This window comes from Equus quagga, chromosome 1, assembly GCF_021613505.1.
Source record: "Equus quagga isolate Etosha38 chromosome 1, UCLA_HA_Equagga_1.0, whole genome shotgun sequence".
Lineage (NCBI taxonomy): Eukaryota > Metazoa > Chordata > Mammalia > Perissodactyla > Equidae > Equus > Equus quagga.
Window position 1 is genome coordinate 125,739,782 of NC_060267.1, and position 23,736 is coordinate 125,763,517.

Here is a 23,736-nt window from a genome sequence, read left to right on the forward strand (position 1 = left end):
AGCCACTCCATCAGCATACCTGCTTTCCATTAATCTTGAACAACTCCCACTGGGCTCAGTTCTAGCTGTGGGGACTAGGAAGTTTCTACAGGACCTTTCAGATCAGGAGTGCTCCACCTGCGGTCCACACACCTCGTGGAATTCAGGCACAGGGAAAAAGTGACATCTGTGTCCTCACTAAGCACTCACTGAGAGGTTGCCCTTCCTTCCACTAGGAAGCAGGCCACAAACCTCAGCTGCATCACCAGGACCTGTGACTTTGTCTCTGAAATCAGGTATTTTCAAACTGCCTTAGAGTCATTGTAGCTATTTCAGGACATCATCTGTGTTCATCACTCCTCAGAAATCACAGTACTAACAGATCCACCACTTGTCATTTAATATCTTAATACAAAAGCGCCTATATTACTCCATTTCAAATTTGTTTTGTTTCAAATATTTTGACAACTGTATGTGAACATAATTGGTTTCTTCCCCTATGTATTTTACTGATTTATTTTAAACCATTCTGACAGAGAATCCATTGGCTTCGCCAGGCTGCCTAATGGGTCTGTGGCTCAAAGAAAAAGCTCAAGAACCCTTATTTCTCCATGACTATTGAGAATCGCCCTAGTAATCAATCTTTTTATCTGTTTATGGAAGACTGGGGGTACAAGGTCATATTTACTCTCTAGGGGCGATCTGTTGCTGTGTACAAATGACTGGGCTTTAGAATAAGAAACTCGGACTCTGCTCAGTAGCCAACTGATATTTTTTGCAACTTAATGGAGCACCCTGAACATCATTTCTCCATCTGTAAAATAACACTGACACGACGAGCTGCCAGGAGGTCAGATGAAATAACTTCGGGGCAAATGCTCTGAGCCATTCTACAGACACTGCTTAGCATTATTATTGTTATTATATTTACCACAGGAAGGTAAATATAACATTTATGTTAGATAGAACACAAATATTATTATATTTACTATAATAATGTAACATTCCACGTGGCTCCCTCATGCTCCCAAACCAGACGTAAACTTACTGCTGGGGAACCTAATTATTCTGACCAAAGTGTCTGTGAAATTCTCTAAGCCTTTTTTCTTTCCCTTTTAAAACTTAAGTCCTAAGAGTTGATCAGTTTTATACACTGAGCTCTACTGCTCCTAAAGTCATACTTGGCTCACCGGAAAAGGTGTGCTAGCTTACCCGAAGATTTTGTTTTTACACCGCCCACTGGATGCCGTAGGGAAGATGCTAAAGTCCTTGCGGGAGCAGGGAAGGATCCATGCCCCTTTTTCAAGATACAGGGACAAATACCAACATACAAAATGAGTAAACTCATGTCCACCTATGAACAAAGAAAGTCTGCAGACAAAGGAGACACTGGCCATTTTCAACAAGTTCCTGTGATCAGACATTTAAAATATTCCGTGCTTGGAATTTATAGCTGACAAGGCCTTTTTGAATTACATTACATTACAAACATTTAATTTTTCAAAGTCTGTGCAGAAGCCAGCAAGCTCAGGGGCCTATTAATCAGGAAAGGCAGTTCTGCAGATTCCAGGCTCTTGGTCGGAGCACACGGCAGGCCTGATCGTGACTTACGTATCCAAAGTCCCAGGGCCCCGGCCTCAGCAAGTTCGCATTCTGGCGTCCCGTTCTCTCTCCCCTGGGCTGGCACAGGCCCAGCCTCGGCTTGCAGACCCTCCTCAACACAGGCAAAGGGGCCAATACATTCAGGGCACAGGTGGACACGGAGAGTGTGATTTATTTGTGAAAAAAATACAATCATGCTAATTTTTATTAGTTTAAATGAAAGAATGAGATAATGTGAACATCAGCAAAGAGTAGTTAAATGCTAAATACAAAATCATAAAGCTAGAGGGGGCCTCGGAGGGAGTCTAGGCTGGAGGGCTTTTTACCCTGGGTTCATCATTTCTTATTTTTTATATCAAACCTAATACTAAGGGGATATTTATAGCTGGTATCAGGCATTATGCTAATTACTTCACATGCATCACCCCATGTCATTCAGGACCCCGTGAGGCTGGTATTACCAATACTACCACTTTTTGGACTGTGAAATTGCAGCTTAGAGAAGTTAATAAATATTCTCAGAGTTGCAGAAACACTAAATGGCAGCAGGACTCAAATTTGGAGCCCTCATTCCAGGGCCCCAGCTCTAAACCAGTACTTCTCAGGCTTCAACGTACATGCCAGTCACCTGCACTATCTGGTTAAACTCAGATTCCTGGCCCCACCCTCTGAGATTCTGAGGCAACTGGTCTGGGAGGAGCCTGTGAATGTGCATTTCTCACAGGTTTCCAGACAATGCTGCTGCCATCAGTGCATGGCCTACAGGCTTTATAGGGCCTCTGAAGTTGTACAAAAAATTCCAGCACTTTCGAGGGAAAAGGTCCAAAGCCACCATCAGATATGTGATTCAAAAAGGGTAAGTACCATTGGCTGGTGTCTAGGTTTCCCTGGAACTAAGGATCCAAGAAGTGAAGAACCCTGTCAGGGAGGACCTCAGACTGGCAGACCCCAAGGCCCTAGTCCCTCCCTCCGTGCCTCTAAGGTCCTAGTGTGTATCACATAACCAAGTCAGCAAACTATGGCCCATGGGCCAGCTGCCTATTTTTGTTAATAAAGTTTTTTTGGAACCAGGACCAAGATTAGATTGGGGCAAGTAAGACAGTGGATTCTGTCATTATTTAAAACTTTGATATTTTGTTCATGAACCTTTTATATTGATTTTGCTTTGAAAAAATATTCCATTAAAATATAATGTATCTTGATTACTGAGTTTTTTGGTGCTTCTTAAATTTTGCACTAAGGAGAATGCCTCTCTTGCCTCACTCTAGTCCTGGCTCTGGAACTTTCTACTAGACACTAAATCAGCAGGAATGTACATCTATTTCTCAAGAAGCTCAAGGATCCTGTAAGGGGCTTGTTTGTGTGGCTTGCAAGTTGGAAAGGTGTGCTTATCTGTTTGGGCTCTAGCTCTCAAGAGAACAGCTGACTGAATCACGCCAGACATCCAGAGACGATATTCCACAACACGACTAGGAGGTGATTTTGTGATCTGACACAGTGTTAGACAAACACTTGGCTCCCCAGAGTCGAAAAATAACAACAATAAAAAAAAAATCAACACTTTGTTCTTCTTCCCTACTTCTGGCCTATGAACCCCAACCTGAGAGACAGGCCTAAATTCCTGAGGCTTTTCAGGTGTGATCTAAAACCCTCACTGATTCTCAGGCTAGGCTCGCTTTCTTTTGTCCAAGCACCTTAACAGGAAAAAAGATAAAGCATAAAGAAGGCGGGACCCTCTAGGAGAGACAAGAAGGGAAGCTGGCCTTACCTTGAAAGAGCATCGTCTGGCTGAAGTCACTGCGCATGTCGTTCCGACACACAGCCTGGACACGGAACAGGTAAAGGCTATCAGGTGAGACATGGCTAATGGTGGCTTTCTGCAGGTGGAGAAAGAAAAGGCAGTGAGTTGGTCTGAAGGCCAGTGGACACGTACCTTCTAAAGGCAAACCTCAAGTACCATGAGTGTTACTTTTAGGTTTCTGGGCGCCACGGCAAAGCCTGGCAGACATGATGCTTCCTTGCTGAGCAAGGCTCACTTTGAAAGGAAAGAGCGTTCAGAAATAACCATGCCTGGGAATCTGCTTTCAACACTGAAATGTGTAGGATAACAGAAATAACAAAATTAGTTTTGACCCACGTTCTTGCCCATGGCTTGGAACATGTCTTGAGCCCTCTTTAGACTCAAAAGGCTTGGCCTTCTTTCCTAACTAGTATACCCTATAAACAATAACTATAAACCCTAGACAGCCTCTAGAATTATCAGGTGTAGTGGATTTCCAGAGCCATGCAGAGTGTAGAACATCAACAACAAAACCTCTGTGTGTCTGTTTCTTTGCAGTTTAAAGGCCTTGCTGTAACATGGGGTATGATGCTAGGAAGAACACCTGAGAAGGGGTCAGATGACACAAGATCTAGCTTTGTCATCCCACTCACTAGCTGTGTGATTCTGAACCAGTTACTCAATGTCTTTTGGCCTCTGCTACCTTCAACTATTAAATGGGGAGAGTAATAGCTACCCCACAGGTTCTTGTGAGAGTTATATTACACAGGCGAGGCAAACCTTGTTCATAGGTAGTCCATATCACACAACAGAAAGAATGCCACTGCTCTAACCCAGAAGCCGGCAAGCTACAGCCCACAGGCCAAATCCGGCCCACTGTCTGTTTTTGTAAATAAAGTTTTACTGGCACACAGCCACACCCATTCATTTACATGCTGTCTGTGGCACCTCTCACCCTACAATGGCAGGATTGAGTAGTTGCCACAGAGACCCTATGGCCTGTAAGGCTAAAATATTTATTATCTGTTCTTTTCTAGAAAAAGTTTGCCAATCCTTGGTCAAACGTCACCAGCCATTTTCAGATCCCCAGTCCTCAAAGCTTTATTCCAAGAGCCTTTAAAATTGAGAAAATGGAAAAATACCTAAAAAGCAGGCAGCACTTGCTTCCTGAAGAAACCAACAAAAGCAACTGATTTTCAAAGACTTCCTAATGGCTGCAACGTCTCGTCATGGAAATGTGTATTCTGGGCCAAGCGCAGAAAGCAGCCCTGGGAGCTTAACCACTGAGTGGGTTTTCCCAGTGTAGCTATTGCAAACCTCTGACTGGGTATTAAAATGTTACTGTGGCTACACCTGCTGCTATTGTCTGGCAAAAGGATTCCTGGTGAGAGCAATAGGTTGGGGTCATGTTACTTTCCTTTAAGCCTCATTTCTCTCTTTTGGAAAAGGTAGGTAATAACACATTCCCCACAGGTTTGTAGTGAGGGTGTGGAAGAGGGATGTGAACCGCAAAATGCTACACCCATGTTTTAACTATTACTTTTAGGTTTCGGGGCCACAATAACCACAAGTTAGAGAGCAGCTGTGTTGCCATGAGTCAGCGCTCTTGACTTCCTGGGGAATTAAGAAAATTAATTTTGTGTGTCCCAAAAGAAAAGAATCACCCCTAGAAATTCTTATAAAAAAGAACTTGCTGTCAAAGCCTGTTTTTCTCTACAACTCTTTCTTTCTCTGAAACTAATTTATGCCTCATTCTCTAAAACTCTGACCCCGTCTTCTGTGCAGAGCAAAATCTTCGTTCCATCTAGGCAAGGATTTATTAGAATTCACTCCAAGCCAGTATCTATTCATCTTTGCATGTTTAATTATTTTCCACTTAGAACGAGAAACCACATAAGCGCCTAGATAGTTTCTGCTGATCAAGGCAAGCCATCTTTACTTCAGAAAGAGAAAATTCCTTCTGGACTTCCCACAGTGACAAGAGAAAGGTTAGAACACATCGTAACCTTGGGTGCCTTTCAATAGATTCCTCTCTGATTTCACGGAGCTCCTCATTCCCTAATGTGACCCAGATAACAATGTCTAGTGGGGAAATTGAAAATATAAATGGAAATGAAGTAAAAGAATCTTCATCTAAAGGAATATGAAAAGTATTATTCTGTAACTGATTGAATGGGCCCTGGGGACACTGTATTGGGAGAAAAAAAGTGATAACAGTCATTAAGGATCCCACTCGGTGCTAGTGCATTTTTCATGTGCATATACAATTATGGGTTTCATTATTCCACAGCCTTCTTTTGATTAACAATAAATGCAAGGCTTTCAAACCCAAATGTGTCACTTTGAGTTTCTAGGCAAAGACTTAAAGACCAGTGCTTGTTGGAGGGTTCGCTTTTACAGGGGAAGAGAAGGCTTCTGCAAGCATCTGTTCTGAAGGCCTTGTTGGGTGTCAGCCACTAGACATGTGGGTACATTTTAAGATGAGATGCTGAACTGGGCATGTATAGCTCATAGTGAGATGATATATTATAGAGTCTACCAGTCTAAGAACAGTGGTTAAAAATTACAGGGGTCCAGCAGGTGACGGGAATGTGAGCAGTAGATCAATGGGACAAAAGGGAGTGGTGCAGACTGCGGACAGCTGCTTGGTGGTGGTGACAGTAGTAGCAGTCAAGGAGGAGGAATAATTGTAATAATAACAGTTAGGACCTAGACAGTGCTTACTGTGTGCCAGGACTGTTGTACATTTGTATAACTTAGTTAATATTTACAGTATCAGATGAAAAGGGCTTCATGAAATCTTTCCGGGGTTTTCTGTTTGTTTTTGTTTGCTTGTTTGTTTTGTGAGGAAGATTGGCCATGAGCTAACATCTGTTGCCAATCTTCCTCTTTCTGCTTGAGGTAGATTGTCCCTGAGCTAACATCTGGGCCAATCTTCCTCTTTCTGCTTGAGGTAGACTGTCCCTGAGCTAATACCTGTGTCAGTCTTCCTCTATTTTGTATGTGGGATGCTGCCTCAGCATGGCTAATGAGCAGTGTGTAGGTCTGTGCCCGGGATCCAAACCCATGAACCCTGACGCACAGGGTTGCTGAAGCGAAGCATGCGAACTTAACCACTACACCACCAGGCCGGCCCCAGCTTTCTGGTTTTTTAAAAGTGGAAGAAAAAGCCTTCGTTTTGAAGGGCCCAACTAAAAAGAAATCAACTAGCTTTTTGAGGAGGTGTAGCTGGTGAGGTAATGGCAGGATGCAACCCAGACAGGCTCCAGCCACAGCTCACACTGCCATACTGGTAGCCGCTGCACCATACACAGCCCTCAGTAGGCAGCATGAGACTGGGATGACACACGCAAATCACACCAGGCAGGGCCTGGCAAAGAGACACAGCCGAGGGCCCTCTCATAACTTCCAGGGCAGCAGACACCCCGACTTGGGACAGAGAGGTGTTACCAAGTCTTTGTCGCTGTCCTTTGTAAACGTCTTCTCCTTTTCGTCCTCGTTCTTGGTCCAGCTGTAGGAGATCATGTAGTTCATGATGGGCGGGTGGTAGATGGTCTCTGGCTGGCTCCAGGACACCTGCAGCGCCGTCTGGTTCAGAGGCTGCACCTTCATGTGGATGGGCGGAGAGCTGCAAACTGAAGACACATTTGGCCAAACTCAGGGGGCTCCCAGCACAACACACCATTCAGTTGCCAGCCAGCCTTGTGTGCTTCAAGATTCCGACCTCCAAAAGTTGACATAATAGTCTATTATGTCTATAATAGACTATTATGTCAACTTCCCCTCACCCACACTCCCTTCCCTAGATCCACCTACGGTTAACATTCTGCCACATGTGTTCTCCCTCCCATTCTCTCTTTCTACAGACACACATACACACACTCATGCACACACACACACAATTTTTTTCTGCTAAGTCACCAAAAGCAAATTGCAGACATCCTGACACTTCACCCTTAAATACCCTGGCCTGCATCTCCTGAGAATAAGGACATCGTCCTGTATAATTCCAAGAGACTGAATGTTTGTGTCTCCCCCAGATTCGCATGTTGAAACCTAATCCCCGGGGCCGGCTCCGTGGCCGAGTGGTTAAGTTTGTGTGCTCCGCTGCGGCGGCCCAGGGTTTGGATCCTGGGCACGGACATGGCATCGCTCGTCAGGCCACGTTGAGGCGGTGTCCCACATCCCACAACTAGAAGGACCTGCAACTAAGATATACAAGGGTGGGGGGGGGGGGGGGGGGGGTTGGGGGAGATAAAACAGAAAAATAAAAAAAGATTGGCAACACTTGTTAGCCCAGGTGCCAATCCTTAAGAAAAACAAAAAAAACTAATCCCCAATATCATGGTATCTGGACATGGAGCCTTTGGGAGGCAATTAGGTCACGAGGGTGAATCTCTTATAAAAGAGACCCCAGAGAGCTCCCTCCCCCTTTCTGCCACATGAAGTCACGGTGAGGAGATGACCGTCCAGGAACCAGCAATCGGGTTCTCACCAGACAGTGACCCTGCTGGCACCTTGACCTCGGACTTCCCAGCACCAAGGACTGTGAGAAATAAATTTCTTTTTTTTTTTTTAAAAAAAAGATTGGCTCCTGATCTAACATCTGTTGTCAATCTTTTATTTATTTTTTTCTTCTTCTGCCCAAACCCCCCAGTACGTGATTGTATATTCTAGTTGTAGGTCCTTCTAGTTCTGCTATGTGGGACCCGCCTCAGCATGGCCTGATGAGTGGTGCTAGGTCTGCGCCCAGGATATCCGAACAAGTGAAACCCTGGGCTGCTGAAGTAGAGCGTGCAAACTTAATCACTTGGCCACAGGGCCAGCCCCTGAGAAATAAATTTCTATTGTTTATAAGCCAGTTAGTATATGGTAATTTGTTATAACAGCCTGAGCTGACTAAAACAATAACCAAGATAGCATTATCATACATAAGAAAATAAACATTAATTCAATAATATTATCTGCTACATAGTCCACGTTCAGATTTTCCCAGTCATCTCCGAAAGACCACACAGAGCCATTTCCCTCGATCGCATGGTGCTTTTAGTTGTTATAATGCTTTAGCCTCTTTCAATTGAGCATAGTCATCTAGCCTTTCTTTCACGATAAATTTTTTGAAGAAGCCAGGCCATTTGACCTGTGGAGTGTCCCAACTAACTAAAATTGTAGATGAAATTTTATTATAAACAGATCGGAGTGCAAACAAATACAATTTAAAAGGATAGTCTAAATAATCTTAAAGCAAAGGTACAAGAAAGGCAAGGATGACTTTCTGTGGACCAGCGGTACCTCGTGTAACTATCCTGAAGGGGGCGGAAGGAAAAGTGAATGCGCCTTTGATTCCCTGTGGCTGGCAGATGTGAAAGGACACAGTGGGTCTACATTTATCTATGGACAAACATACTATAGAGGTGAGAATATCAAACCAGCCTTTAACAGTGACATTTTAGGCCTCCAAACATACTCTTTCCCGGGGGCTGTGGTTCCTGCCTCCATGAGCCTTAAAGTCTAGATTAGGGTTTCTCAACCGCAGCTCTATGGACTTCTTAGGACAGACTATTCTTTGCTCTTGGGGGCTGTTCTGTTCACAGTAGGATGTTGAGCAACATCCCTGGCCTCTACCCCGTAGATGCCAGTAGCACTCCCCCCATAAATTGTAACAACTGATAATATCCCCCAGATAATGCCAAACGTCCCCTGGCAGGCCAATTGCCCCTGGTCAAGAACCACTGGTCTAAAAGGAGAGACGGAGATTCACAAAAGAATCCTACATGTGCAGGTTATATTACACACAAGGATGGGAGGGATGGAGAGGAGGAGAGGTATGTGGTATTTTCCAAGCATATTATGGAAGGATTTGAATCAAGCTATGGGGCCCAGGAAAAAGTCCCTGAGGAAACTACAGCTGAGAGCTGAGTGGGAGTCAGGGGAAGAGGGGAGGGCAGGCCAAGGGACCACAGGAGGGAGAAGGCCTGAGGGGCCAAAAGGAAGCCACTGAGGCTGGATCAAGGCATAGAGAACAAGGTGGAGGCAAGCAGCGCTGGGTGCAACTAGAGTGGGAGGCCTCACAAGCCCAGATAAAAATTCTGGTCTTTATCCGACCAGCCCTCGGAAGCCACGGGAAAGATCTGAACCAGAGAATGACGCAATCAGGTTTGTGCTTTACAAAGATCCCTTGAGCTTTAGCTGAGCGCAGAAGAACCTAGAGGAGCCAAGAGTGGAGGAGGCAGGCCTGTTAGGAGGTGCTGTAGATGGTCAGTTGCTTGCAGATCAGGAAGAGAGGGCACAACGGCAGGTACTAGAGTGTATAGTTGGAGGTAAAACTGAGAGGCTGGTGATGTGCTGGACAAGGAGGGGCGTGAGGGAGTGGGAGGTGGTGAGGATGCTCAGGTTTTGAGTGTAGGAGCCGAGTGAGAAGGAGGCAAGCAATACTGGAAGAGATAGGCCAGGGGACCATGGCTTGCTTCTGGCATCTCCTCGGAGCCCAAAACGAGCCAGCCTCCCCAAGAGCCCCAAGGTCAAAGCAGCCCTGGGGAGCAAGATAGTTTTCCTGCCACGGAAGCATGGACCCGGCTTTAAGGAGCCGGCTGCTAGAGAATAGAGGAGATTGGTTTTGACAGGGAGGCATCCTTTTGCTCTTCAACTGCCAAACCACGCTTCAGTCGGAGAGACTCGCTTTGTGTGACTGAGACAGGAAGGAAGGGATAAATTAATGAGGCATTCCCACTGCTCCGAAGAACCCTGGGAGGCATCGCGCTGCCTGCCGCGCAAATGCTGCCAGAGCAGGGACATCAAACAAAGAAACTGAAAGCAGCCTTCCACCGAGACACGGGGGCGAAATGACAGAGTGCGGACACTAGGTGGTGCTAACATACCGTTTTAAAATATACCAACTTACTACTTTAAGTGGCTTATAGTTTCTCAAGACAGCATAGGGGGTTGAAATCAGGAAAAGATCTACACCCCCATCTTTCCAAATGCCAATAATGAACCAACAAAATTTATATACTGGGAAGCTTCAATCCCTCACAATGATGACCATGTCAGATTTCCTGACTGCCACTTCTTTTCTCACCTCCTACCATGTTCTTATTTATCTCCCTCCTCCTGAAGCCACCACTCCCCAGCTCCAATTAGTGGTGGGCTGTATGGGGATGCACATCTCTACCAGCTACTTGGTAACCACATAAATCATTCTATCACCCACATGCGGGTGCAATCATTCTTCTTATTTATTCTTTGAAATTAAAATAGCTGGGTTTTTCTTTGCTGATTAAGATGATTCATGTTAATGTTTTTAAAAAGAAACCCAAGTGGTACAAAAAAGTAAGAAGAAAGTTAAAAAAAAAAAAAGTCACCCAAAATACCAGGACCCAGAGATAACCAGTGATAACTTTCTGGGGATTCAAAATCCAGTTATCTCATCATACACACATAAAAGCACATACGTACAATTTGATGCAGAAGGATATGATGTATTCTGACAATATAACTGATTTTGTTGTTGTTGCTGTTGTGTTTGACTCAATAAGACCTGGAAATACTTCCTTGTCAATAACAGACCTTGGTATCACTGAATCCCACCATCTCAATGTACTAAAAAATATTGAGTTAAGCTCCCAAATGGGAATTCAGTAACTGAGAGGCCTCCAGAGATCCACGCTTGTCCCAGACTACACACCAGAGCACCAGGCCAGGGGTCTGCAGGCTGAGGAGCCTCCTCCTGGCCTAACGGAAGAGCAGGTGGAACAGAAGTTTCTCTTTGGCTCCCCAGCTCCCTCCACCACCTCCCTGAGAAGGAGAGGTTTTCTGGGCCAGATCTGGAGGAGGCATTTATTTGTAGAGTACCAGGAGGACCTAGAAGAGGGGTTGGCAAACTTCTGCTGTAAAGGGCCAGAAAGTAAATATTTTCAGCTTTGCGGGCCATATGGTCTCTGTCACAACTATACTTTGACACACAAAAGCAGTCTCGGCGATATGTAAACGAATGACCGTGCTCCAATAAAACTTTATTTATGAATACTACATTCCAATTTCATACGATTTTCACGTGTCATGAGGTCTTCTTCTAATGTTTCACGACTGTTTAAAATATAAAAAGCATTCCTAGCTTATGGCTGTACAAAAGGTGGAGAGTGAGTTTTGGCCCGTGGGTCAGCGGGTGGCTGATCCCAGACCTAGAAGATAAAGGGAGGCCACACCTTATTTGAAAGATGTTTACCAACTGCATTTGTATTCTCAGCACCCAATTCTGCCCCTCAGCACAGCTTCAGAGGCCCACTGCCCCGCGGAGCGGAGATTCTTCCCAGCACTTAGTGTCACATGGAATTCGATGGGTGGCTTAACTGACTACCTGTAATAACCAATCTTCTTCCCCCCACTAGGCTGGCAACTTTTTTGTCTTGTTTGCTATATTATCCTTGGTGCTAAAACAGAGCCTGGCACAGAATGGGCTCTCAATAAATACTGGCTGAATAAAGGGCCTGTTGGGTGGATGACATAAAATCCTTAGTCTTTCCATGGGTCTAGAGGCCCTGTGTGATATGATTCTCTTCCATATCTCCAACCTCATCGCTTTCCATTTTCCTCCTCACTTACTCACCTCTGGCTAGCCCAGAGGTACATACAGGGACAAGCTGCTGGGCCCACACAGTGTTTTATAAATTGGTATACTTTACATATAAAGCTGGATTTTTAAAGTGGGCCTGCATGCACACATGGCAATGGTTACCCAGGGCAGCAGAGAAGCCTCTCCTTTGGACTGGGGGTGTGTGTTCACATTTGCCTCAGTCTACACCATTCCCTATTGCCTTTACTCAGACAGCTTTACCCACAGCTGCCTGGCCCCAAAAGCCAGATGAGTTTTCCTCTAGTCTAAAACGGCACCAGGAGCACTGTCGTAGGCACAGAGCAGGTACCCAACACCCTTGACAAGGCCATCGCAACTGCACCTGACGTAAGTCAGCCAGTCACCTTGACATACCCTTCTGCACAAAACGGAAGCCTTTTAACAAGGCAGGAGGTGCCACACTTCGCTCTCTAAACAAATATCCCCTGCAAGGTGCTCCTGCCATCAGCCTTCCCCTTCTCAGGGGCCTGATTACATTCCCACCAGTGTCTGATTGCTTTCCACAGGCATCTCGGATGATGCTGGGTGCCAGCTCGGAGAATTTCTGCCTTCATTCTGAACCACCTTTAATTATGATCCCAGACTTCGTTAAATAATGAAGAGGCTTCTAGCAGAGCACCTATGGTCCTCTGATTCTAAATCAATGTCAAGGACATTTTCTCAGTGGTTCCACAAAGAAATGCAGGTTGCCCCACCCTCACCCCTAATCCTCTTCATTTTGGGTGTTAGATAAACTAATGCGATACATTCTGTGTAAAAGTCAATGTAACTTCCAAGTGCCTTAAACTATCGAAGGCCCTCCCCGGGCGCCTCCTCCCAGCACTGGCCCCCTCGGAGTTTCACACTGGTGGCAACAGGCCACTTATTGATCAGGAGTCAGAGAGACAGCACTGCTCAAACAAAGCAATCTGGTGCCAATTCACTCTTTCACAATGCTTGTCAACAGAAATGGAACTTCTGCCTCCTGGGGGGTGGCGGGAGGGAGTGTTGCGACCTTATATACCACATAGGGTGGTGTCAGAGGGGCGTGGCCTAAGCCAGCTGAGGACCCCGAGGGGATGCCTCCTCCCAGGGACTTGCCTGGTAGGGAGAGAGAGCAGAAGTCTCTCTTCTCTGAAAGCAGAAGGGAACGATTCAGGTGGAATAGAGCCATGAGCCTTGCCTTCGACAGCTTAAATGCCTGTCATTTCTTTATCGCCCCAGCTCAGCTTAAGAACCCTTGAATATGGAGTCTTTTAGGGGAAATTTCCAAAGAAATGGCCTCAGGGAAGGATTTCTCTTTTTGCAGGGCTATATCAAAGAGGTCTAGGTAGACACGAAATCCCCCCAAGCAGACCATATCCGACTTCAAACCTGGAATCTCGGTGCTCCTGGGAGTTACCTCCCTCACCCCACCTGAGAGCTCATGAAAGGGAAACTGCACGGGAGAAGGTGCCAGAACCAGGAAGGATGACATCAAAGCAGGACCCCAGCTCCAGCATCTGGGGGCTTTACAACATCCGAGTCACATCTAATCGGGGCTGGCAGCTGCCAAGCACATGCCAAGCACATGCCAAAGGCCAGTCTCTATGCATTCACGTCAGATGATGCACTCAGGCATACTGAATCTAAGAGGTGGGCTCAATTGTTCTCTCCACTAAATATGAATGAGGACACTTGGATCCAGAGATACCAGGTCACTGGACTGAGCCAAGGACACAGAGAAGGAGGGAGGTTCAGAAGTGGAACCCAGTCTGTTATATTCCACACTGGAGAGGGTGGGGGATGCAAGGAGACAGTCACGTATGTTCTAGCCACATACACCTCCCACATCTGTTTTCCTCTCTGCAAGATGGTAATAAAGATGTCAAGAGGGTTACTCAAAGAGCTCAAAAGGTGAAAACCATCCCACACAGGCGCTACGCATCACTATACAGCCTCAAGGCTGTGGCTTCTTGGGCAGACCACCCTTTGCGCAAAAAGCTTTCTTCCTTCTCCCTCTGCCTTCTGTGTCTTCTCTGTTCTCAATGACAGCTGAGAGTGTGGGGACTCTTGACAATTTCCAGAGTAGCCTCCAGCTCCTTGGACGCCATCTAAAAGTGGATGCAGCCCAGTCACCATTCTCCCTCATTAGAAATGCAAACTAAACTCACAGTCCCTCACACCATCATGTGGATGCTAGAAATATATGCAGGGGTGCCAGGGCGCCCACCCGCAAGACCTTTATCCTGTGCCATTCCATGCTGACATTGCAATAGTAACGAGTCCTATCTGATGAACCTGGCTCTGGGCTGAGTTAGCATGTTTCACAAATCATTTCATCAAATTCTCACTGTAATTGTGTGGGGCTGCTGGCTCCCTCATTACCTCTGTTTTAGAGACCGAGATTCAAAAGAGTCATTCATTCACTCACTCACTCATTCCGGAGTCAGACTGTTCTGGTTCTGGACATACCAGCTGTGTGGTCTTGGACAAAGCTTGGGTAAAGCCTTCTGGGATAAATGCATGAAATGTACAAGCACGTGCTGCCTGTAGAATAGGAAGTGTGCTATAAGGAGTAGCTATTGTTTCATATTTATTGAACACCTGCTGTATGCCAGGACCCTGACCAGGAACTAGGGGTAAAGGTGAACTCAAGGTGACATGGTCCTTGACCTCCTATAGATTATGGCCCAGAGGGGAAACAGACATCAACCACACAATCCCCAATAACAGAGTTTTAACTTGGGGCTCTTTAGGGGTTCTGGATAGAATCCCCAGAAATTCGTGAATTTACATAGGAAAAAACACATTATTATTTTCATTACTCTAACTAAATTTAGCATTTCCTTATATTTCAAAGTGTTGGCAATAGACCACAGTAGTGTTAGCAGGACCTGTATGACATCACCTATAGAAATCACAGATATATTTCTATTAGATGCCATTGCTGCCAAGATCTCAAATTTTCCTTCATGATTATTATTTCAAAATTACAATGATTATTAGACCTGTTGCTAGATTTTATAATTTAATGCCTTCATCAAGAAGCAGATAAATTACTATATTACAATTTAATTTTTTTAATAATATCTGAGGATAATTGGCTTCCTTTGTAATCTATTATATTTTTATTTGATGCAGCAAAACCCATCAATAGGAGGGGCTGGCCTGATGGCATAGTGGTTAAGTCTGTGTGCTCCGCTTCAGCGGCTCAGGGTTTGCGGGTTCAGATCCTAGGCACAGACCTACATACCGCTCATCAAGCCATGCTGTGGTGGCGTCCCACATACAAAATAGAGGAAGACTGGCACAGACAGCTCAGCAACAGTCTTCCTCAAGCAAAAAGAGGAAGACTGGCCATAGCTGTTAGCTCTGGGCCAATCTTCCTCACCAAAAAAACCCAAAAATCATAAAACAGACAAAACATCAATATGAGAAGAGGTCTAAGGGATCCACCAGTCAGCTACAGGGGTCCATGACACCAAAAAGGTTAAATACTCCCAGCAATAAGGATTATATAATTACATGCTTTTAAGGAAAATATTACAGTAATTCTGTAAAAAGGTTTAATAAAGGACCTTGACCTAGATTTGGGGGGTTGGTTAGGAAGGTTTTACTGAGCAGAGTTTGATGTTTAAACTGAAGTCTGAACAATGAGTAGGTATTTATAAAGTGAACAGGAAGGAAGGAAGCTTAGGTATGTCAGACCAAAAAAGAAGCTTGTGCAAAGGCCCTGTCGTGGAAACACTGGAAAGAAAAGTAGCATGACTATAAGGGGAGAAAGAGGAGGAGGATGGTCTGAGACCAGGTCAAAGTTAGTAACTGTTGGAGCTGACTTTGTTCCTGGCTGGGTCTGACTCAAGGCCAGACTTTGCCAAATGGCCGCTTTCTCATGATATGGGAGACCCTGGAGCACAGTTGCACCCAAACTCCACCAAACACTAGGACAACTGCCTTCAAGTTTTAAATCTGAGGGTTTTAACTCATGCAAACTGTAACCTGCTATAAGAGAAAATACATATATTGGTCTCTGCCCCAGCACAAAGTTCCAAAGACCCTTGTAAATTCCTAAGTGATAAGAGCATTAGGAGCATCCTTTGTTCTAATGAGGTGACTCTGGCTGGGCTCCTAGATGGAGGCTGATCACCAGAAAGACCAAGCCACAGTTAGATGCCCCCATTCTCCACACAGCGGAGAGGGGCTGGCAGTGGAATTAATAACCAAGCGTGCCTATGTGATGAAGCCTCCATAAAAATCCCCAAAGTATGGGGTTCAGGGAGCCTTCCAGTTGTTGAGTACATCCAGGTACCAGGAGGCTGGCACACCCCAACTCCATAGGGACAGAAGCTCCTGCATGTGCGACCCTCCCAGACCTCGCCCTATGGATCTCTTCATCTGGCTGTTAGTGCCAATGAGTCAATTCCAACCCCTAGTGACCTGTGTACAGCAGAGCAGAACTCTGCCCAGTCTTTTTCCACCATCCTTTCACCTTCTGGAGCTGTACCAGACAATGCTTCGCTGCTACTCGTAGGGTTTTCATGGCCAAGTATTTTGGAAGTCGGTGGCCAGGTCCTTTTCCCTAGTCTGGAAGCTCTGCTGAAACCAGTCCACCATGGGTGACCCTGCTGGTATTTGAAATACTGGTGGCATAGCTTTCAGCATCACAGCAGTGCACAGCCACCACAGTATGACAACCGACAGATAGGTGGTGTGGTTCCCTGACCAGGAAATGAAACCAGGCCTCAGAGGTGAGAGCACAGAATCTTCACCACTAGACCCCCAGAGCTGGTCTCTTCATCTGTATTCTTTATCATATCCTTTAGTAAACCAGTAAGTGTAAGTAAGCGTTTCCCTAAGTTCTGTGGGCCATTTTAGCAAATTAATCAAACCCAAGGAGAGGACGGTGGGAACCTCTGATTTGTAGCCAAGTCAGACAGGAGTTGTGGGTAACCCAGGGACCTATGACTTACGATTGGCATCTGAAGTGGGGTGGGAGCAGTCTTGTGGGACTGAGCCCATCACCAGTGAGATCTGATGCTATCTGTAGGCAGACAGTGTCAGAAACATTAAATCACAGGACACCCAGCTGGTGTTAGAGAAAATCGTCTGTTGTGGGGAAAACCCTCCACACATTTGATGCTAGAAGCGACAGAAGGGAAGTGCTCTGTGTGAAAGGAAAGGAGAGACACAGGAAGCAGAGAACTGGGCTCTTCCCTATGCAAGAGGGAGAACTCTAAGTTTTTCTTCCCCGCCTGTGGAGTTGTTTTCTACACCCAATGGCTTCCCCTCCATTCCCACCAATAAGCCCTGGTGTGCAATTCAGTTTCTCAGCCAACAACTGAGCATTAGATGCTCTGTGTGACAATTACCATGGAAGACAGCAAATTTGAAAACTCTTTGTGATCCTGTCAGCTGTCTCTGCTGCACGTATAACAGGGCCACATGCTCAGAAAACAGCAGCAGCAGCCAGTGTCTCAGAAGGCAGAGGCAGAAATTCAATGCTCCAGTCCTCCAAGCATGCCGTTCTGAATTTCCCACATTACTCTCTCCTGACCTCTCCTCCCTCCTTGGAGGCTTTTTTCTACATGATATCCCTCTTCCACTGAGGGCTAAAGGCCATGGGAGGTGTTCATGTCCTGTGCAGGAAAAAGCATTGTTCAGATCGGCGCTAAGGGAGGTGACGAAGTTCAGAATGATGCATCTTACCAGCCTCACTTGACAATAGCTGCTTCTCAGACACTGGGTGGAAGGCTGGACTCCATGTACCCTAGGGACACGCCCTCCCTTACAACTTTAAGATGCTGTGATTTCCTGCCAAAAGGGCAAAATGGACCTATCCCACTTTAATTAAGCACAGCATCCTTTCCACATGGTTATCTCCTAACTTCCACCTTCTCCCACTGCCTTGTTTTAGTCATGGGCTCCAACTGAAGGTCTGTACCAGGGACCAGGTTGCACGTCTAGCGTGGGCAAATGCCCAGTGCCCTGGTCCTGGAGCTGGGTTTTCTCTTGTTGAGTCTCCTATTTCCCACTGCTTGAGATGATGGTATGGCCCCCTTTATTATGAAGAAACACCTGGTCACTTAAAGTAGAGTCTAACAGTTGCCCTCAGTAATGCATGGCTGTTATCTAAACGCCATCCAAGATCTAAGATCCCATGAGCTGTCTTTGTGAAGTGAGCCCAATGGCCATGTCAAGTGATCAACTAGTGACTCACACTGATGGGTTTGGCCAGGCTTTTATCTAAATTATAGAGTCTAGATAATTATGATCCAGTAGGTCAGGGTGTCCTCACATGTTTCAATTTAAAATAATTTTTACTTCAAATAACTTTCTCTTAGAATTTGGTATCACTGAAGCTTGGAACCTTATTATATTTTAAAAGGAGTGTCCTGGCTCTTGTCCAATATTCACCTCATTAGCTCTGAATCTCTGACTCTTCCTTGGTACCTATCTCTTTTATTTATTCTTAGTTCTGGTTCAGGGAGGGCACAGGATGAGCCCCATAATTTGGATTCCAACCTCATTTCAACTCCCAGATAAGACATCTGCACCAACTGGTTATTTGGTAAGGATGGCCCTATCTGTTATGGTTCCAGAGTCTCTGACACTCGGGACAGGCTTCAAGCAGCCCCTCCTGGGCTTGGTTAAGAGAAGAACAGAGAGCCTGCCACTTACATGGAGAGAACAGCCTGTGAACAGGCAGTGTCCCTAGTGGGGTCCAGTTGGAAATCACCTGTGCAGCCAATGGGAGGGACTGAGCCACCATGGCCTGGCCTCTTGGCTGCCTCCAGCATATGGGTCCATATCCTCTGAGGAGATTGGGCTTCTAGTTGGCTGGTGGAAACCAACAGTTTTAAATGGTTAGTACACTCCTCAATGAGAAGGTTCCTCTCTTCTGGGAAGCATCTCCTGGTGCCAGCCCAGAAGAAGAGAAAATGCAGGGTTCTGTGCATTTGATATATGATACCTGTCAGCATTTAGTGTCAGACATACAGACAGTGCGTTCTCAACACAGGCAGAGATTTGAAATGGGACAGCCAAGACACTCATTTTGGTCCAAGCCAGTGCTTTGGAATCACAAAACCAATCCAGGGAGGGCACAGGAGTGAAGCCAGCAACCATGACGACTGCTAGCTGTGCTGAGAAGGAAAGAGAAAAAGATGACTCGAGAGGACTCAACATGGGCTCCCACTTTTGTGTCTTTAGGGATGGTCTTTGCTTCTCAGGCCTCAGGGGCTGGGGAGCTGAGACCGTTTTTTATGCCATGAGAAAGCCAAGGGTTCTATCCATGTTCCTTGTATCTGAGGAAAAACAACCTCAATGAACCCATGTTTGCTTACGGAATAATCAGTGGGAAAAATGGGGAAGATAAAGAGTCTGTCTCCCAGCTATATATTCCTCCCATGACTTTAAGGAGATGCACACAGACACCTCGGAGCCTCATGCTCATGGGTTGTGAATGCTAGTTAGCGAGAGAAAGAGGAAGTGTGTCACTCTGGGAGGAAGGATGCTGTTGGCTTTTATTAATTTCCAGATTGCTGTTCAAAAGACCACAGCACCCACACAAATAAACCCAACATCACAGAAGATTTTTCTAGACAGCAAAGAAAAGCTGAAGCCGTAGGAGGGTTGCTAAGTCGGCCTTGAAGATCAAACTCTGTCTACCTGCCTAGATATAGAGGATGAAGTAATTAGGTAATATTTATAAAGTGTGAAAATGATAGATGGCCCCTGGCATCTGTTACAATATCTGCTCAACAGCTCCCAGCCGCCATAAGGCAGTTCTGCCTGGGAGCATCCTGACACCAGCACCAGCCACTTTAAGTACCTCAATCTCTGCTTTTAGGTGGGGTAGAGCGGCTATTCCTTGGGACAGAGAGGAAAGCGCTCTCTCTGTGGTTTTTTAAGGTGAATGCTTTTATCCAGGTGGCTTATGGTCAAAATGGAAGATGGCTTCCCAAATCCCAGGAGCTTCTCTGATTCAGGTATTGGCGACAGGGAATCCTGGCTGAGCTCCTCCCATGAGAGCACCCAGCCTGTCCTAGAGGATAAATGCCCCAACTGTGCCATCCATCCATCCAATCCAATATTTACTGAGGAGCTAACAGTGAGCACTGTACTCTCTCCCCAACAAAAAAGAAAAAAAGAAAAGACAGTTTCACCCCTCAAGGAGCCCACGTGGTAGTGGGAGAGTAGATATTCGAAAAAGAAAATCACAGAAATAAATGTAATATTCCAACTGTGGTAAGTGCTGTAAGAGAAAGGAACTGGTGCCCTGACACAAATGGCTGGGCTGAGGCAGCCAGGAAACCTCCCTGGGGAAGGGACCCTAGAGCTGAGCTGTGAAGGCTGAGGAGGGGTCGACGGGGCACAGAGGTGGGGCAAGGGCCTTCCAGGCAGAGGGACAGCCTGCTGGGCCTGGAGGGTGGCTAGCAGACCGAAGTGCAGGATGCCAAGGTAAGTGAAATGCAAGATGGGGCTGGGTAGGGGGACGGCACGTGTGGACCAGGTTAAGGATTGTGGATTTCACTGCAAAGGTTTAAACAAGTTCAAACAGCCTGGCTTCTCACTTCTACCAGGAAGAGAGCACAGTCCCCTTATTCTGAAATGTGTTCTCCATCTCACGCTGCATGTCACAAGTTGTCCTGAGCATAGAAAGAGGCCACTGCTGACCCACAGACAAGAAAGTACAATACGTACAGAGTAGTTCCCATGTCCCAGGCTCTGTACTATTTGTTCCCTACAATGTCTCATTTAAAAGGCCACAAGCCAAGGAGGGGGGTGTGACTATTATCTCTCTTTTACAGAAACGGAAACCAAAACTTAGATATTAATTTGAGCAAGGTCACAGAGAAGTAAATGGTTGCCCTAGAATTTGAGTCCAGGTTTGCTTGACTCCAAAATCTATATTCTTACCCACTGTCTTATATTGTCTCATCATTCATTCATTCATTCAATAAGCAATGACTGTAAACCTACTATGTCCTAGGTAGTGAGTTAGGCTCTGTTGATTCAAGGATGCACAAGATCCTCAGCCTAGAAGCCCCACTGTCCAGATCCAGTGGGTGCACTGGCCCTCCCATGCACTGACCCTGTGACGAAGGCCTCAGTAGCCTGTGCCCTAGCACCCAAGAAAACCCACCAAAAGCAGGCCAAGCAAATAAAGACTGAGCCCAGTGATTCCTTTTAGGAAGATAAACCTGACTTTTAGGAAGATAAACCCAATGTTTGGGAAGAGCACCCGATCCCGACAAGCAACATTTAGTTTTAAAGCTCCTTCTTTTAGGGAAGAAGTAATAAACTGTGTTGTTCAAGCCACCTGAAGACATCTAAAACAAAGAGGCCACCACTCATGGATTCATTTGGAAGTTGGCAGTGCCTTGGAAAACGGAAAGAACACTGTGTTTGGACATAAGAGGATCTTGGTTGATGTCTCAGCTCAACCACTTCCTGGCTGAGTGGGTCTGGGTCATCATTTTGCTCTGAGTCTCAGACCCTTCAAGAATCAAAGAGAAACAATAATACTGCATTTCTCTCTTTGCTCACCTCGACCCATCCTCCATCTGAACTGTTAGTAAATCCCAGAGGCTCTATTCCAAAATCCATCCCTAATGGACGATGTCTACCTCCAGCAGAATCACTCTCATCCGACCACTGTCATCTGCTTGGATGAGGGATATTTCTATCAGCCTCGTTCTGGTCTTGAGATTCCATCCAGGTCCTCTGCAAACATTCTTCACACAACAGTCAGAGTGATGGGTTCAAAACCATGTTCAGCTCATCCATGTTGTAAGAATACAATCTTCATTCCTTACCCAGAAAAGTCTGTTCCAGACCTGACCCTCGCCTACCTCTTCACGCTGGTTCCTAGGCCTCAAGGCCTTTGCAAATGACCTTTCCCTCTAAGAATTTGCAGGGCTGGCTCCTTATCACCACCTGCCCTACCCAGGGAAGATCTCTTCCCCACTGCCTCACCACACTGGACCACTCAGCACACTCCCTGATTTGATCTTCTTCAGAGCAACACTGAAGCTTATCACTGGTTGACTTTAATTCTTTCTCCACACTAAAACGTAAGCTCCACGATGAGGGATTCTTCTCTCTTGTTCATCTTTATTTCTAATGCCTACAACTTGTTCATAGTAGATGCTCAACAAATATTTGATAAATGAAAAGTGAATTCTGGCAGAGGTTGTTTTGAGGATTAAATAAATCATGTATGAATGAAAAAGGCTAGCATAGCATCTGGTACACAAAAACCCTTAAATGGCCTTTTTAACCATAGATGCTTCAGGCACAGCTTCTAGAGTCAGTAACGGCGGATGACGATGTCTGACACAAGAAAAGAAATTCACTGGCTACGAGACATGAAGGAGAAGTAGTTAATGCTACATGAAATGTCTACGAAGTATCAACTTTATACCAACTAATCAAAGGCAACTTACACTAACTCTTTAAATATTTACATAAAATTCCAGTAATCATGGGAGGTCTGAGCATGTAAAAATGTCCGCTATAATACGGCACGACCTTCAATATTATGAAAACTCAGGATGTTGGAGAGTCTCAGAAACAGTCTACTTTTTGCCTTGTTTTTTAATCACCCTCAAGGTTAGAAAGTAGTAATGGTCAATGATAGTTATTTTCAAAAGAAGGGGGTTAAAAACACTCCACAGGGGCTATGTTAAAAATGTGTTTTTCTTAGTACTTTTCTGTGCTGAAAGTTTCCGGAAGTAACAAGATAACTTTTGGGAAGAGATTCTGGGAGGCCAACTGCCTACAAAGGAATTAAGTGCTTATATCAGAGCTTCTTTTAATAAGATAAAGTAACTCAAGCTTATTAATCTGGAGTGCAAATGATTAAACCGAAAATAGAACAACATTAATATTTTCTCCAAAAATAGCAGAAAACCATGATTTCAATGTCAAATTCTTTTTAAAAGCAATCATGGATTTACTTCTTTGTTTGCTAATTTGGGTGGAAAATGTGATGTTCTTTCTCAATGTATTCTGATTAAAATAGGCTAGTTACTTAGGCATTCTCACAGTGGTATATGTCCTTAAAAACTGCTTTTAACCAAAACAGGAAGCAATCTTTAGCACTGAAAATGTAGCTAAAAAAGGGATCCCTCGATCAGCAGAAGCAAAGAGAATCCTCCAAAAAACGAGGCATTGGCTTAGGAGACTGGAGGGTACGCAGGCAGCCCAGTGTCCTCCCCATTTCCTTTGCTTTTATTACATTATAGTGTCACTTTAATTGAGACATCAAATCAAATTATCAGATCAAGTGGTTTTGATTCCACTGTGGTTTGAACAGGTTTCATTAAATTAATAAACCATATGTTTCACTTTGCTGGAAAGAAAGTTGTTTTTCTCCGCTCACTGTTCCAAGTCTTCACAATAGACAGTATTCAGCACTTAATCACCGAATGCTCTTCCATGCGCCCGGGACGTGTTGTGGAATAACTGAAATGACAACCCATTAAATCCTAAAGTCTGTCCAAGTTATTTACCGACAAAGGGCAGAGTGGCGAATTGGATGTCCCTTGAACAATCCACCAAGCCTAAATATTGTTTCCATTTACTGGAACTAAAGCTTTATATTTTTTATGGACGACATCCATTATAAGTCTTTCTTCAGCAACAATACAATATTAAGATGACTTTTCCCCCCCTTTCCTTTGGTGTCTCACATGGCCATGCATCTTGTGTTTGGCACGAGAAGGCTTGATTCTGTTTTCTCTATTCCAGTACATCCAATCATCCCGACAGAGCGACA

At 45.3% G+C, this 23,736-nt stretch overlaps 1 protein-coding gene across 3 annotated transcripts in view; it reads right to left on the reverse strand.

Annotated features, from left to right (window-relative positions):
• PTPRG (protein tyrosine phosphatase receptor type G) overlaps nt 1–23,736 on the reverse strand; it is a 676,041-nt gene that overhangs the window by 100,683 nt on the left and 551,622 nt on the right. For all 3 annotated transcript variants that reach the window (XM_046663115.1, XM_046663106.1, XM_046663123.1), the window contains exons 9-10: nt 6,812–6,996; nt 3,350–3,458 (exon numbers count right to left, since the gene is read on the reverse strand). In XM_046663115.1, the coding sequence (XP_046519071.1) occupies nt 3,350–3,458; nt 6,812–6,996 (294 nt within the window). The remainder of the gene's footprint in view (nt 1–3,349; nt 3,459–6,811; nt 6,997–23,736) is intronic.